The 14,121-nt window shown below is 38.9% G+C and overlaps 1 protein-coding gene across 1 annotated transcript in view; it reads left to right on the top strand.

Moving 5' to 3' along the window:
- The window catches only part of IPO8 (importin 8), a 70,696-nt gene extending 65,276 nt beyond the window's left edge, over positions 1 to 5,420 (top strand). The window contains exon 25 of the mRNA XM_040642293.1: positions 3,571 to 5,420. Coding sequence (XP_040498227.1) covers positions 3,571 to 3,668 — 98 coding nt within the window. The 3' untranslated portion in view covers positions 3,669 to 5,420. The remainder of the gene's footprint in view (positions 1 to 3,570) is intronic.
- The last annotated feature ends 8,701 nt before the right edge of the window (positions 5,421 to 14,121 follow it).

The following is a 14,121-nucleotide window of genomic DNA, read 5'->3' as shown; positions in this document are numbered from 1 at the left end:
TACATGAAGATTAAATGACGTGCTAGTAAACAATGAATGATTTCTTGGTTGACCCAAAGAAGAAATAAAAAAAGATACATGGAGACAAATGAAAATGAAAGCCAATGGCCCAAGATCGTTGGGAGCAACAAAAGCCATTCTAAGAAGGAAGTTTATAGCAGCAATACAGGCCTACCTCAAGAATCAAGAAAAATCTTAGACAACCTAACTTACACCTGAGGGAGCAAGAAAAAGAACAACAAATCCCTGAAACAGCACAACGAAGGAAATAATGATTAGACCAGAAATGAATGATATAGAAACTAAAAAATAGAACAGATCAATGAAATCAGGAGCTGGTTCTGAAAGATCAACAAAATTGATAAACCTTTAGCCAGATTCCGAGAGAGAGAGAGAGAAAGAGAGGGGACTCAAACAAAATCATAAATGGAAGAGGAGAAATTACAACCAAAACCACAGAAATACAAAGGATTGTAAGAAATACAAAGGACCGTACAAAAAATTATATGCCAACAAATTGGACAACCTAGAAGAAATGGATAAATTCCTAGAAACAATCTCCCAAAACTGAACCAGCAAGAAATAGAATATTTGAACAGACTAATTATCAACAATGAAATTGAATCAGTAATCAAAAGACTCCCAACAAACAACAGTCCAGGACCAGATGGCTTCACAGGTGAATTTTAACCAAACATTTAAAGAAGAGTTAATACCTGTTCTTAAACTTTTCCAAAAAATAGAAGAGGAAGAAAAACTTCCAAATTTGTTCTATGAGGCCAACATTACTCTGATACCAAAATGAAATAAAGACACCAAAAAAGAGCTATAAGGCCAATATATCTGATGAACATAAATGGAAAAATCCTCAATGAAGTATTAGCACACTAAATGCAACAGTATGTTAAAAAAATCATTTACCACAATCAAGTGGATTTATTCCTAGAATGCAAGACTGGTTTAGTATTCATAAACCAATCAGTGTCATACCTTATATCAGTAAGAGGACAAAAACCATATGATCATCTCAATAGATACAGAAAAAGCATTTGACAAAGTACAACATCCATTCATGATAATAACCCTCAACAAAGTTGTTGCAGATGGAACAGAGCTCAACATAATAAAGACTATATATGAAAAACCCACAGCTAACATCATCCTCAATGGTGAAAAACTGAGAGCTTTTCCCGTAAGGTCAGCAACAAGAAAAGAATTTCCACGCTTTTATTCAACATAGTACTGGAAGTTCTAGCCACAGCAATCATGCAAGAAAAAGGAAGAAAAGGCATCCAAATTGGTGAGGAGGCAGTAAAAGTTCCATTATTTGCAAATGACATGAGACTGTATCTGTGGAAAACTCTAAAGACTCCATCAAAAAACTGCTAGAACTGATAAATGAATTCAGTGAGGTCACAGGATATAAAATCAACGTACAGAAAACCACTGCGTTTGTACACACCAATAATGAAGTAGCAGCAAGAGAAATTAAGAAAACAATCCCATTTACAACTGCACCAAAAAGAATAAAATATCTAGGAATAAACTTAACCAAGGAGGTAAAAGACATGTACATTGAAAAGTATAAAAGATTAGGGGCGCCTGGGTGGCACAGTGGTTAAGCGTCTGCCTTTGGCTCAGGGCGTGATCCCAGCATTCTGGGATCGAGCCCCACATCAGGCTCCTCCGCTATGAGCCTGCTTCTTCCTCTCCCACTCCCCCTGCTTGTGTTCCCTCTCTCGCTGGCTGTCTCTATCTCTGTCAAATAAATAAAATCTTTTTTTTTTTTTTTAAAAAAGAAAAGTATAAAAGATTAATGAAAGAAATTGAAGATGACATAAACAAATGGAGAGATATGCCATGCTCATAGATTGGAAGAATTATTGTTAAAATGTCCATACTACCTAAAGCAATCTACAGACTTAATGCAATCACTATCAAAATATCATGAGCATTTTTCACAGAGCTAGAACAAACAATCTTAAAATTTGTATGGAACCACAAAAGACTCCAAATAGTCAAAGCAGTCTTGAAAAAGAAGAAAAAAACTAGAGGTATTGCAATTCCATATTTCAAGGTATACTACAAAGCTGTAGTAATTAAAACAGTATGGTACTGGCACAAAAATAGACACACAGATCAGTGGAACAGAATACAGAACCCAGAAATAAACCCACAATTATATGATAATTAACATAAGACACAGGAGGCAAGAATACGCAATGGAAAAGGGTCTCTTCAACAATGGTTTTGGGAAAACTGGACCACTTTCTTATACCATACACAAAAATAACCTCAAAATGGATTAAGGATATAAATGTGAGATCTGGAACCATAAACTGCTAGAAGAGAGCATAGGCAGTAATTTGTATGACATCAGCCATAACAACATCTTTCTAGATAGGTCTCCTGAGGTAAGGGAGACAACACCAAAATAAACTGTTGCGGGACTATATCATATTGAAAAGCTTCTGCACAGTAAAGGAAACAACCAACAAAGCTAAAAGACAGCGTATGGAATGGAAGAAGAGACTTGCAAATGACAATCTAATAAGGGGTTAGTATCTAAAATATATAAAGAACTTATTAACTCAACATCCAAAAAACCAATCCAATTAAAAAATGGGCAGAAGACATGGATAGACATACAGATGGCCAGCAGACACGTGAAAATGTGCTCAACATCACTCATCAGAGAAATGCAAAACCACAATGAACTATCCTGTCACACCTGTCAGACTGGTGAAAATCAACAACACAAGAAACAAGTGTTGGTGAGGATGTGGAGAAAAAGGACCCTTGTACACTGTTGATGGAAATGCAAATTGGTGCAGCCACTGTGGAAAACAGCATGGAGGTTCCTCGGAAAGTTAACAATAGAGCTACCATGTGACCCAGTAATTGCACTACTGGGCATTTACTCAAAGAATACAAAAACACTAATTTGAAGAGATATATGTGTCCCTATGTTATTGCAGCATTATTTGTAATAGCCAAAGATGGTGTGTGTGTATATATATACACACAATGGAATATTATTCAGCTATAAATAAGAATGAAATCCTGTCATTTTAACAGTAAGGATGGATCTAGACAGTATAATGCTAAGCAAAATAAGCAAGTCAGATAAAGACAAATACCATATGATTTCACTCCTATGTGGAATTTAAGAAACAAAACAAATGAACAAAGGGGAAAAAGAGACAAACCAAAAAACTGACTCTTAACTATAGAGAACAAACAGACGGTTAGTTACTAGAGGGGAGGTGGGTGGGAGAACGGGGGAAGTAGGTGAAAGGGTTTAAGGGTACACTTACCATGATGAACACTGAGTAATATATGGAAGTGTTGAATCACTGTTATACACCCGAACTAACATAACACTGTATGTTGTTAACTACACTAGAATTAAATCAAAAAAAGGCTAACGCTCAGTTGGACAGAATAACTAATACTGTGAGTCTCATGCCTTCACAATGCTAAGTATAAAGAAATCTAGCTCATTTGAGGTTGTTTCCAACTTTGTCACCTTACTCTTCTTCCCTCCCCCCTTCTCTTGGCAAATGCTAGAGGCAAAGAAGAAGATTGAACAACAGGGAGGCTTCACGTTTGAAAACAAAGGAGTCCTCTCCGCATTTAACTTTGGGACTGTGCCCAGCAACAACTGAAAGAGGGAACGTCAGCCTACCAAATGTCATCGCTACACTTTACTTCACCAGGGGACTGGGAAGCTCAAGGGGAGGAGAAGAGTGGGCTGCTCTTCGGCCCCCTCCTGCTGTGCCAGTTCGCTCTGGCTTCAGGCAGCACTTCTATCCACTCCCGCTTCCCCTTTGACCTTTCTCCCCCACGAAATATATATTCCACGCAGCTACTGTAATGTATGAAATTCAAGGAAAACAAAATCAGTGGACTGAAAAGGACAAATCATATTCTCCAAAGGATGAATGACCAAGGTGGTTTTAGAGGATTGAATTGAAATGCACGTCTCAGGTTTTTGCCATGCAGAATCAATGGATTTATGCGGATAACAGTGCCTTCTGTTGTACATGAATTATCTGAAAATTTTTTTGGAGTGCATTGCAATTTTTTTTAAAGCATAAAACATATTTCTAGATATAATGTAACCTTGGCTATATGTTGACTTATTCTGCGTTTTACTATGTGAATTTACTGTTAGGCAGTTAGCTACAAGTCACGCTGGTTTCAAAAACATCCCTGCTCCCCTTGCTCACCCTGTTGCTGGGGGCTGTCTTCAGGGGTTGTAAGATATGCACTGGCTCTGGTGTTTCATCGTTTTGTGGCTTTCCTAATAAGTGTCTTATTCTCTCTTCCATCATATTTTTGAGCCCTGAAAGAGGTGGTATTTCTTTTGGAGCCAGCAAATAGGAGTATAAATTTCATTTATAACCTGGTAAGTTCCAGACTCAAAAGTTTCTTGACAGCAAGTGGCAGGAGCTCTTTAGTCACTGGAATTAACAATAAGAGACCGAGAGTATATTCTGAATCATGTACTTAATTATGTAATGAATTGATAATTATACTAAAGCACATTGAACTCTTATGAGAAGGGTGCTATATAAGCACGTGGTCTTTCTGGATGGGGGCTTGCATTTTCAACAACATATCATTCCAGCTATGTTGGACCTGGGTCCAAAACATTTTCTAACAAAATTTTTTATCTAGGATAAGGACCCAAATGAATTTAACTTCTATTTCTCACACATCTGAATTTCCCCCTACCTAATTCATTGTAGCCTTTACTATAGCTAAGTTCAGCTTGTTATATTTTTCACAGGTTGGGATGTTGGTCAGCTGCACTCTTAGATGGTAATGATACCTATAGGAAATATTGCAGATGGAGGTTCTGGCTCTTTTTCTGAACAAATTCAAGACTAAAACATGGATCATAGTGCTTTCATACAGTAAAGTGAAAGTGTATTTTCAAAACCTAATGTATTACTGGATACGATACAGTTTTCCATTTTTGTGAAATGTCTGCAGCTTATATTTCCCCTTAGTGACTGGAGGAATTTTCTCCAGGTGCTTCCTATATTGCCATCCCTTGTTAATATTAACTCTTTTTAGAAGTTTAGGTTATTTAAATAGTTTTTACAGAAGTAGCCTAAGAAGCCATGAGTTTCAGAGTTAAATGATCCCTCACTTTCCTCTGTCCCTCTTCCCAAGGCATTGATGTTGAATGTGCCAGCTGGCAGAAGAGAAAGATGGCACTGGGGGACATTTTAGTTATCTTAAGCTTTGAAACTCTTCTTATTCTCCCCATGTCCAAAATGGTTTATTTTAACATAAATAATATGCCTTCACACTGGATTGTAAAAGGCATGTGATTTTAAGAGATGTTAATGTGTATCATCCTATCTTGTTTTTGAAGCCAGGGTAGTTGTATAATTTTGTTACCAGCAGTGCTAACCTGAATGTGATCTGGTTACCTTGGAAATGCAGGAACTTATATGAATGTACTGTAAAATAAAACACGGACTGATTCCCAGGATTCTGAACCCCTCTGTGTGAAATGTTTTCTGAAATGTGGAGGTGCTTAAAGCAGGTGACAAAAATCCATATGTTTTCCTGATTTGGGGGGAAGATGGAGCAAGGTTGCTCTTGGCTTGGGAGGGTAAGAAGGGCTCCTCAGGAGCAGCTACAGTGGGCAGTGAGTGGGGGCTGGAACCTATCTGAAACAACGGTGTCCCAATGAGAAAGACAGAAGCCCTGAAAAAGCAAAGGTCATTAAAGCCACATCAGAACCTTGAAGGAAAATAAAAATGGTGCTGGAAAGAGAGCCATTTTCTGATTGACTTCTCCTAATCTGATGATAGGCTAAGTCAAGTGGAATGGGGACTGCCAGGGAAGATGGCAGTGTAGAAAGATCCTTAGCTCACCTACTTGCATGACTACACCTAGATAAAACCCACATCAGTGTAAATAACTGAGAAAACAAAGACTGGCAGAACAGACTCTCCACTGCACATGTAGAGAAGAGGCCACTTCAAAGAGGTAGGAAGGGCAAGATGCAGTTGGAAACCAAACTGTCCCTCAAAACTGATCACGGGAAAGCGGGACACCTCAGGCATGGATAGAGGAGACTAGCAGACCCCGTACCGGGCACCCCAGGCATGGGGGACCTGCAATGGGAAGACTAATCCCCATAACATTTGCCTTTGAAAACCAGAGGGACTTTGTAAGTTTTTATAGTCAGTGGGGCTCAACATTGGGAACTTGAAAAATCAGCAGACTCAGCTCAGAGAGCAAGAGGGCGAGAGGAAACGGAGTCCCCAGCCTTAAAGAGCATAGCAAAGAACTCCACTGAGATATGGCATAGAAGCAGCAGTTTAACAAATGCCCAGGGTGTACAGGAAGGTATATTTACTAATCTCAGGATGTGTGCTGGAGGGGCAGGGATCTTTAGGAGATTTCTCCAAGAACAAAAGAGCGGGCAGGCACTATTTCTCTCCCCGGTCCCTGGGCTAGATAACATGCACCCCTGCAGGAACCCGCAGAGCGTGAACACTTCCCACCTAGCTTGGCTAACAAGTGCACCCACTCCTCCAACCTACACTCAGAAGTCCATCCAAAGTAGTGCCACAAGCTTGGTAGTATGAAAGCAGACCCAACAGGGGCCAGCACCACCCCAAAATGACTCCTGCCCTGAGGGGAGGGGAAGAAAAAAAATATACCAGTCTGAATGTGGTGACAGCAGTGGCTGTGGGCAGACATCCCGTCTGACTGTAGGCCCCGCCCACCAGTGAACATCTCTCAGGGGCGAACGTAGGGAGATTGCCCTGCAGTTAGGTGCTGCTACAGCTTTGGCAAATGCCTGGTCTGACCCAACTCATGCCCAGGGTAGTTCCAGACTGCCCCATTAATAACACAGGGACAAAACCCTCCCCACAGCGGGCAAAGAGAGCCATTGCTGATGCCTGGACTGAAAGCAAAGCAGCCCAGCCATAAAGTAGGTGCATACAACACACAGGGGAGACACCCCTGAAGCACCAGGTTCTGGTCAAGAGGGGACACTGCACTGCAGGGCACCACAGGACCTCTTCTTCTTAAGGGCATTACTTTCAAGAGTAGGAGATTTAACTAACTTTATTAACACCCAGAAACAGACCCAAAGTTAGACAAAATGAAGACACAGAGAAATATATCCCAAATGAAAGAACAGGACAAAATCACAGCAAAAGAGCTAAGGAAATGGAAATAAGTAATATGCCTGATAGAGAATTTAAATGATCATAAAAATACTCATTGAACTTCAGAAAAGAGCGGAGAATCTCAGTGAGACCTCAACAAAGAGATAGAAAACAAAAGAACAAATCAGAGATGACGATCTCAATAACTGAAATTAAAAATACACTAGCGGGAATAAGACCAGAGAAAGCAGAAGAACGGATCAGTGACCTGGAGGACAGAGTAATGGATGGAAGTCAATCATGACAAACAGAAAGAAAAAAGAAAAAAATGAGACTAGATAAAGGGAACTCAGTGACACCAACAAGCATAATAATACATTATAAGGATCCCACAAGAGAGACAAGGGGACAGAAATTTTATTTGAAGAACTAAGAGCTGAAAACTTCCTTAATCTGGGGAAGGAAACAGTAAATCAGATCCTAGTGCACAGAGAGCCCCCAACAAAGTCAACCGAAGGAGGTCCACACCAAGACACACAGTAATTAAAATAGCAAAAAGTAGTGATAGAGAATTTGAAAAGCAGCAAAAGAGTTACAGATAAGGAAATCCCATAAGACTATCAGCTGGTTTTTCAGCTGAAACTTTGCAGGCCAGATGGGAGTGGCCTGATTTATTCAAAGTACTGAAAGAAAAAGCCTGCAACCAAGAATACTCTATCCAGCAAGGCTATCATTCAGAATAGAAGGAGAGATAAAGTTCCTACAAAAATATAAGTTAAAGAAATTCATTACCCTTAAACCAACCTTACAAGAAATATTAAAGGGAGGGGCGCCTGGGTGGCACAGCGGTTGAGCATCTGCCTTTGGCTCAGGGCGTGATCCCGGCATTCTGGGATCGAGCCCCACATCAGGCTCCTCCGCTGGGAGCCTGCTTCTTCCTCTCCCACTCCCCCTGCTTGTGTTCCCTCTCTCGCTGGCTGTCTCTATCTCTGTCAAATAAATAAATAAAATCTTAAAAAAAAAAAAAAGAAATATTAAAGAGGATTCTTAAGAAAGGAAAGACCATAGGCAGGAGTAAGAAAAATAGGAAGCAGAAGAGCAGTAAATCAAGTATATCTATAAAAATCAGTCAAGGGATCCACAGAATAAAAGGATGTAAAGTATGACATGATATACCTAAAATGTGGGAGAGAGAAGAATAAAACTAGTGCTCTTAGAATGGGTTTGAACTTGAGTGACCATCAACTTAACATAGACAGCTATACCTATGTTATATATAAACCTAATGGAAACCACATATCAAAAACCAGTAATAGATATGCAAAAAATAAAGAGAAAGGAATCCAAGGATTACACTAAAAAAAGCCAAAAACGGCAGAAGAAAGGAACAGAGAAGAACTTGAAAAACAACTGTCAAGTAACAAAATGCAATAAGTACATACCTATCAATAATTACTTTGAATGTAAATGGACCAAATGCTCATATCAAAAGACGGGGTGACTGAATGGATAAAAAAGTAAGACCTATCTATATGCTGCCTGCAAGAGACTCATTTCAGACCTAAAGAAACATGGAGACCGAAAATGAAGGGATGGAAAACCAATTATTATGCAAATGGCAGTGAAAAGAAAGGCAGTGTAGCAATACTTATATTGGACAAAATAGACCCCAAAACAAAGACTGTTATATAAAGAAGGACCCTACCTAATCATAAAGGGAACAACCCAACGAGAAAATATAACAATTGTAAATATTTATGCACCCAGTATTGGATCTCCCAAATTCATAAAGCAGCTATTAACAAAGAAAGTAATCGATAGGAATAAAATAATAGGGGACTTTAACACCCCACTTACATCAAGGGATAGATCATCCAAACAGAAAATCAAGAAGGAAAGAGTGGCTTTGAAGGACACATTAGACCCAATGGATGCAACAGATATATTCAGAACATTCCATCCTAAAACAGCAGAGTACACATTATTTTCAAGTACACAAGGAACATTCTCTATAATACATCACATGTTAGGCCACAAAGCAAGTCTCAACAAATTCAAAAAGATAGAAGTCATACCATACATCTTTTCTGAACACAATGCTATAAAAATAGAAATTGACCAAAGGAAAAAATCTGAAACAAATACTTGGAGGTTAAAGAACATGCTAGTAAACAATGAATGGGTCAACCAAGAAATCAAAGAAGAAATTTAAAAAATACATGTAAACAAATGAAAATGAAAACACAATGGTCCAAAATCATTGGGATGCAGCAAAAGCTGTTCTAAGAGAGAAGATTATAACAATACCAGTCTACCTCAAGAAACAAGAAAAATCTTAAATAACCTAACCCTACACCTGAGGGAGCAAAAAAAGCAGAACAAATGAATCCCCAAACCAGCAGAAGGAAGGAAATAATAGATTAGAGTAGAAATAAATGAAATAGAAATTTCAACAACAACAACAACAACAAAACAACAAAAGAACGCAATGGACTAGACCAATGGAACTAGAAACTGGTTCTTTGAAAAGATCAACAAAATTGAAAAACCTTCAGTCAGACCCATCTAACAGAGAGAGAGAGAGAGAGAGAACTCAAAATCAGAAATGAAAGAGAAGAAATATCAACCAACACCACAGAAATACAGACAATTGTAAAAGAATATTATGAAAAACTGTATGCCAACAAATTGGACAACCTAGAAGAAATGGATAAATTCCTAGAAACATGTAACCCCCCCAAACTGAACCAGCAAGAAATAGAATATTTGAGCAGACTGATTACCAGCAATGAAATTAAATCTGTAATCAAAAAATTCCCAACAAACAACAGTCGAGGACCAGATGGCTTCACAGGTGCATTCTACCAAACATTTAAAAAGTTAACACCTATTCTTCACAAACTATTCAAAAACTTACAAGAGGAAGGACAGCTTCCAAATTCATTCTATGAGGCCAGCACTACCCTGATACCAAAACCAGATAAAGACACAACAAAAAAAGAGAACTGCAGGCCAATCTCTCTGATCAACACAGATGCAAAAACCCTCAACAAAGTATTAGCATACTAAATCCAATAACATATTTAAAAATCATTCACCCTGATCAAGTGGGATTTATTCCTGGGATGCAAGTGTAATTCAATATTTGCAAATCTATCAACATACATTGCATCAACAAGAGGAAGGATAAAAACCATATGATCATTTCATTAGATGCTAAAAATGTATTTGACAAAGTACAATATCCATTCATGATAATAACCCTCAACAAAGTTGTTGCAGGTGGAACAGAGTTCAACATAATAAAGACGATATATGAAAAACTTAACGTACATCATACAACAAACAGCTAACATCATCCTCAATGGTGAGAAACTGAGAGCTTTTCCCGTAAGGTCAGCAACAAGACAAGAATGTCCACTCTCACCACTTTTATTCAAATAGTACTGGAAGTTCTAGCCACAGCAATCATGCAAGAAAAAGGAAGAAAAGGCATCCAAATTGGTGAGGAGGCAGTAAAAGTTCCATTATTTGCAGATGTATCTGTGGAAAACTCTAAAGACTCCATCAAAAAACTGCTAGAACTGATAAATGAATTCAGTGAGGTCACAGGATATAAAATCAACGTACAGAAAACCACTGTGTTTGTACACACCAATAATGAAGTAGCAGCAAGAGAAATTAGGAAAACAATCCCATTTACAACTGCACCAAAAAGAATAAAATATCTAGGAATAAACTTAACTGAGGAGGTAAAAGACATGTACATTGAAAAGTATAAAAGATTAATGAAAGAAATTGAAGATGACACAACAAATGGAAAGATATGCCATGCTCATAGATTGGAAGAATTATTGTTAAAGTGTCCATACTATCTAAAGCAATCTACAGATTTAATGCAATCCCTATCAAAATATCATGAGCATTTTTCACAGAACTAGGACAAACAATCTTAAAATTTGTATGGAACCATAAAAGACTCCAAATAGTCAAAGCAGTCTTGAAAAAGAACAAAACTGGAGATATCACAATCCTGTAATCCTACTACAAAGCTGTAGTAATTAAACTATGGTACTGGCACAAAAATAGACACATAGGTCACTAGAATAGAGAGCCCAGAAATAAAGCCATGATTATATGGTCAGTTGATCTACTACAAAGGAGGCAAGAATATGCAATGGGAAATGGTGTTGAGAAAACCGGAGAGCTAAATGCAAAAGAATGAAACTGGGCCATTTTCTTATACCATATATAAAGAGAAACTCAAAATGGATCAAAGACCTAAATGTGATACCTGAAACCATAAAACTCCTAAAAGAGAGCACAGGCAGTAATTTCTCTGACATTAGCTGTAATAACATTTTTCTAGATATGTCTCCTGTGGCAAGGAAAATAAAGCAAAAAATAAACTATTGAGACTACATCATAATAAAAAGCTTCTGCACAATAAAGGAAACAACGAACAAAACTAAAAGACAACCTAGTGAATGGGAGAAGAGATTTGTAAATGATATATCAGACAAGTGTTAGTATCCAAAATTATATAAAAAATCTGATACAATCAACACCCAAAAAACAATAATCCAATTAAAAAATGAGAAGACATGAACAGACATTTCTCCAGAGAAGACATCCAGATGGCCAAACGACAGATGAAAAGACACGCAGCATCACTCATCATCAGAGAAATGCAAATCAGAACCACAATGAGTTATCGCGTCACACGTATCAGGCTGGCTAAAGCAAAAAACAGAAGAAACAACTCGTGCTGGTGAGGATGTGGAGATGAGGAACCCTCCTGCACTATTAGTTAGGAGTGCAAACTGGTGCAGCCACTGTGGAAAGCAGTATGGGGATTCCTCAAAAGTTGAAAATAAAATTACCATATGGTCCAGTAATTCCACTGCTGGGTATTTACCCAATTAATTAATTTGAAAAGATACATGGACTTCTATGTTTATTGCACCATTATTTAAATAGCCAAGATACGGAAGCAACCCATGTGTCCATCACTAGATGAAGGGATAAAGAAGACGTGGTGTGTGTGTGTGTGTGTGTGTGTGTGTGTGTGTACATGTATATATAAACAATGGGATATTACTCAGCCATAAAAAGAAATAAATTTTGCCATTTGTAACAACGTGGATGGAGCTAGAGAGTATAATGCTAAGTGAAATAAGTCAGAGGAAGACAAATACCATATAATTTCACTCGTATGTGGAATTTTAGAAACAAACAAACAAAGACAAAACCCCCAGACTCTTAATAAGTTTAGTGAACAAACCAGTGGTTACCAGAGGGGAGGTGCATGAGGGGATGAGTGAAATAGGTGAAGGACTAAAAGTATACTTCTCTTGATGAGCACTGAATAATGTATAGGATTGTTGGATCACTATATTGCACACCTGAAACTAATATAGCACCGTACGTTAATTATACTGGAATTAAAAAAATAAAATAATAATAAAAACAATGGAATAACAGTACAATAAAGCTGAGTGGGATGGTAAATGTGGCCTTTAGATTCTCATGTACTTACCTAGCATGACAGTAAGCTCCTTTCCCCATCTCTTATGTTAAGACCGTATTGAAACCAGTAAATCATTGATCAGCAAAAATTCCTAAGATAGAAAACAATTATTTTAAATTATGTCATTTAAGTAATATAGTGAATTACAGTCCACTTTTCAGTAAGGGAGAATGAAAACTAAAAACTCCATGGAGTAAATCAAGGGGGAAACTTGGCCATGTGATCGGAGACCACTACATGTGTGCTTGTGTTTTGTCTGTTAAAAAAACAAATTTCAGGAGTGCCCAGATGGCTCAGTCGATTAAGCATCTGCCTTGAGCTCAGGTCATGGTCTCAGGGTCCTGGGATCGAGCCCCATATCAGGCTCCCTGCTCAGTGGCGAGTCTGCTTCTCCCTCTTCCTCTGCTCATCCCCCCCCCCATGCTCTGTTTCTCTCTCAAAAAATACATAAAATCTTAAAAAATTCCAGATGAGCCTTAAATGGTAATCCTTCCTGATCCTGTTTCATTCTCTCCATTAAGATCAGTGTATAAGTGTTGCCTCTGGGTGGGTTGGAAGCTTCTCGGGCAGTCTACTAGGGAATGAAGCCACAAAAATTAAAGAACAAAGGGTTGGAAGCAGCTCGGACACCAGGGCAGCCATGGCTGATCTGACAGCCAAGAGAGAGGCGTGTGTGCAACAGAGAGGGAGTGGCTGGGCAGCCGCAGAGTCTGGGGCAGGCAGCGGTGACCGTGGAGGGAGAAGAGGGCTGTGTTGAGGAAAAGAGGGAGTGCAAGGCTCTGCTGTGAGGTGAGAGAGTGCATGTGCTCCCTGCAGGTCACGTGAGAGGAAGTTCACCCTGGAGATCAACCAACTTGAAAAAGAGATGTGGCAAGTAGATGGGTGCCTCTCAAGAGCTAGAAATTGGAGGCTTCCCAATGGATTTGGAATGTGCAGGAAGTTAAGAGCAATTCAGGCAAGAGTGACTTTTTCCCACAGGACCTCCTTGGGCATGAAGGGAAGAACTAGGGCAGATGGGAACTAAGCAGCAAGGTCTTATGAGCACCTTTTAGCTGTGGGCCAGTGTCCCTCACTCAGCTCTCTTAGTTTATAGTGACCCCCATTCCAACAACCTAGTGAGTGAGGTCAGTACCCTCATTTCTCTTGCTTGGCAGTCATTGTCTCCAGAAACTTCTGCAGCTCTGCTCTCACGGCTGATTTCCAGACCGTCTAACTCCACTGGTCTCTCCTCACGCATGTCAGTAAATGAGAATTCCTTCACAGTGGGTGGTCTTTCGCCTTGCTGTTAGCGCCTTCCTCCTCTTTTTCACAGCACTTGAATTTTTTTTCTGTTCTGCCTTGATTGTTCATGCCATTGATTGCAAGTTTGAGGGCAAACGCTATGCTTTACATAGTTTTTTGTACACATTTTGTCTTCTTTATATACCCTGCGACTGCAACCAG

Source organism: Ursus maritimus, unplaced genomic scaffold, assembly GCF_017311325.1.
Source record: "Ursus maritimus isolate PB19 unplaced genomic scaffold, ASM1731132v1 scaffold_26, whole genome shotgun sequence".
NCBI classification, from domain to species: Eukaryota; Metazoa; Chordata; class Mammalia; order Carnivora; family Ursidae; genus Ursus; species Ursus maritimus.
Note: the sequence above shows the minus strand (reverse complement) of the source record. Positions and strands in the feature narration are given on the sequence as shown.